The 1,522-nt window shown below is 39.8% G+C and overlaps 1 protein-coding gene across 1 annotated transcript; it reads right to left on the bottom strand.

Moving 5' to 3' along the window:
• Nucleotides 1-797: 797 nt before the first annotated feature.
• Nucleotides 798-1,350, bottom strand: LOC109952931 (hydrocephalus-inducing protein-like). The gene is made up of 2 exons (XM_020588260.1): nucleotides 1,179-1,350; nucleotides 798-1,051 (listed from the first exon to the last, which is right to left on the bottom strand). The coding sequence occupies exons 1-2, from the start codon at nucleotides 1,327-1,329 to the stop codon at nucleotides 903-905; spliced, it is 300 nt and encodes a 99-aa protein (XP_020443916.1). The 5' UTR covers nucleotides 1,330-1,350; the 3' UTR covers nucleotides 798-902.
• Between the last annotated feature and the right edge of the window lie 172 nt (nucleotides 1,351-1,522).

Raw genomic sequence — 1,522 nt, 5'->3', positions numbered from 1 at the left:
CCTTCCGAGTCCACCTTTGTTTCAGTTTAGCCTGAGGATCCACCAATCCTAACATGGCCAGCACCTACAGTAACAGACTATGGCTCCCAAGCAAGAACAGATCTTTATAGCATTTATCCATTCTCTCATATTTAGAGCACAATTCACAGGTGGTGCAGAAATACTTGCTAGACTTAACAATTAAAGTTCCATGATCTGAATGAATGTGGAGTTTAAATATGATGCAGCATCAAATTACAAGTGATTACACTATATAACTCAGACAAGGCAAAATTAATGTTCTGTTCATTGCAACATCAACATGGGCTTGCCAATATACAGAGGTTTTTTAGATTTGTCATTTTTATTGGCCAATTTCAAGGGTTGCCTCAGGATTTTCATGCAGGTTGTCCAAAATCATCCTTCCCTTGCATCCAGCAGTGTAACATCACCAACTGTAGGCTATAATATCGTCTTGTCTAAGATCTCTGACTGGCTCTCATATTATTTATGTGGCAAATTTCTTTAGAATGTTTTTTAACTTCTTGCTGTATAACCTGTTCCCTTTTCACATCTGTCACAGTACAGCTCTGATTTTTCTGAGTGTTTTGGGTCCTTTAATATGATTATCTTTTATCTGTTGATTCAAGCAGGATTGGAAGCTCTGCGCTGTGTAGTTCTTCTCTTTACTCTTTGGTAACATTTTTATGGATAAAACGTACCCACAAAGGGAGCAGAGCAATATCAGGGGTTGATGATAGCAACTATGAACAGGTAAAATTAACCAGGCTGAAAGGAATGAAAGTTTGTACAGCTAAGAAAGAGACTGATGAATCTGATTTGAACTACCAGACAAGAAACCCTTATTCTTTAAGTTAAAAAGACCTCGAGACTGAGGTCTGGTGTGTCCACCCAAGTTTCAGTCAGTACCTGAGCTTTTGCTGCCTGACTTTCTCTCTGTGTCTCTGAGTAATGAGCTCCTGCTGCTCCATGGGTAGAGATTCATACTCCTCTTCATCGAGTTCCTGGAGCCACTGCTCCTTCCTGTCCACTTCCTCCTTTTGCAGAGATTCTGAAGGACACAGACAGTTCTACTGTATATATAGTGTCATCTGCTTTACTGAAAAGAAATAACTTTGACTCTATATAACAGTGTGTGTGTGTGTGTGTGTGTGTGTCTGTGAGCAAAAATTTTTTACCCTCAGTTTCTCTCTTCTGTGCATTCATGGCAGAGTAGGAATTAGATAAGTTGACTACATAGATGTGTTTAAGATTCTTAAGGGCCTTGAGGACAACCTGCAGTGTGCTTGCCGCTGACTGAGTATACACAGACTCCAGGCCATCAATCATTATGCCACGCTGACAATCGCTTAACTGTTGTCACAGCAATGGCAGCACCAACAGCAATGACAAGACAAAGAAAGCAAACATGAGAAGACACAAGTGAAACTTGAATAGTTAGACATGACACATACATACAGTATCTTTCTTATAATCTCCCAGTTTATAAGTACAAATACCTGTAAGTCAGTAACCCCTTTTC

The sequence above is a fragment of the Monopterus albus genome, unplaced genomic scaffold (assembly GCF_001952655.1).
Source record: "Monopterus albus unplaced genomic scaffold, M_albus_1.0 scaffold518.1, whole genome shotgun sequence".
Classification (NCBI taxonomy): domain Eukaryota; kingdom Metazoa; phylum Chordata; class Actinopteri; order Synbranchiformes; family Synbranchidae; genus Monopterus; species Monopterus albus.
The sequence above is the reverse complement of the archived record's forward strand: the minus strand, read 5'-3'. Positions and strand labels throughout refer to the sequence as shown.

Coding starts and splice junctions, on each gene's coding strand:
- LOC109952931 (XM_020588260.1), bottom strand. CDS start 1,329: ATGATTGATGGCCTGGAGTCTGTGTATACTCAGTCAGCGGCAAGCACA. Junction 1,052..1,178: donor ACAGAAGAGAGAAACTGAGG/GTAAAAAATTTT, acceptor TGTGTCCTTCAG/AATCTCTGCAAAAGGAGGAA.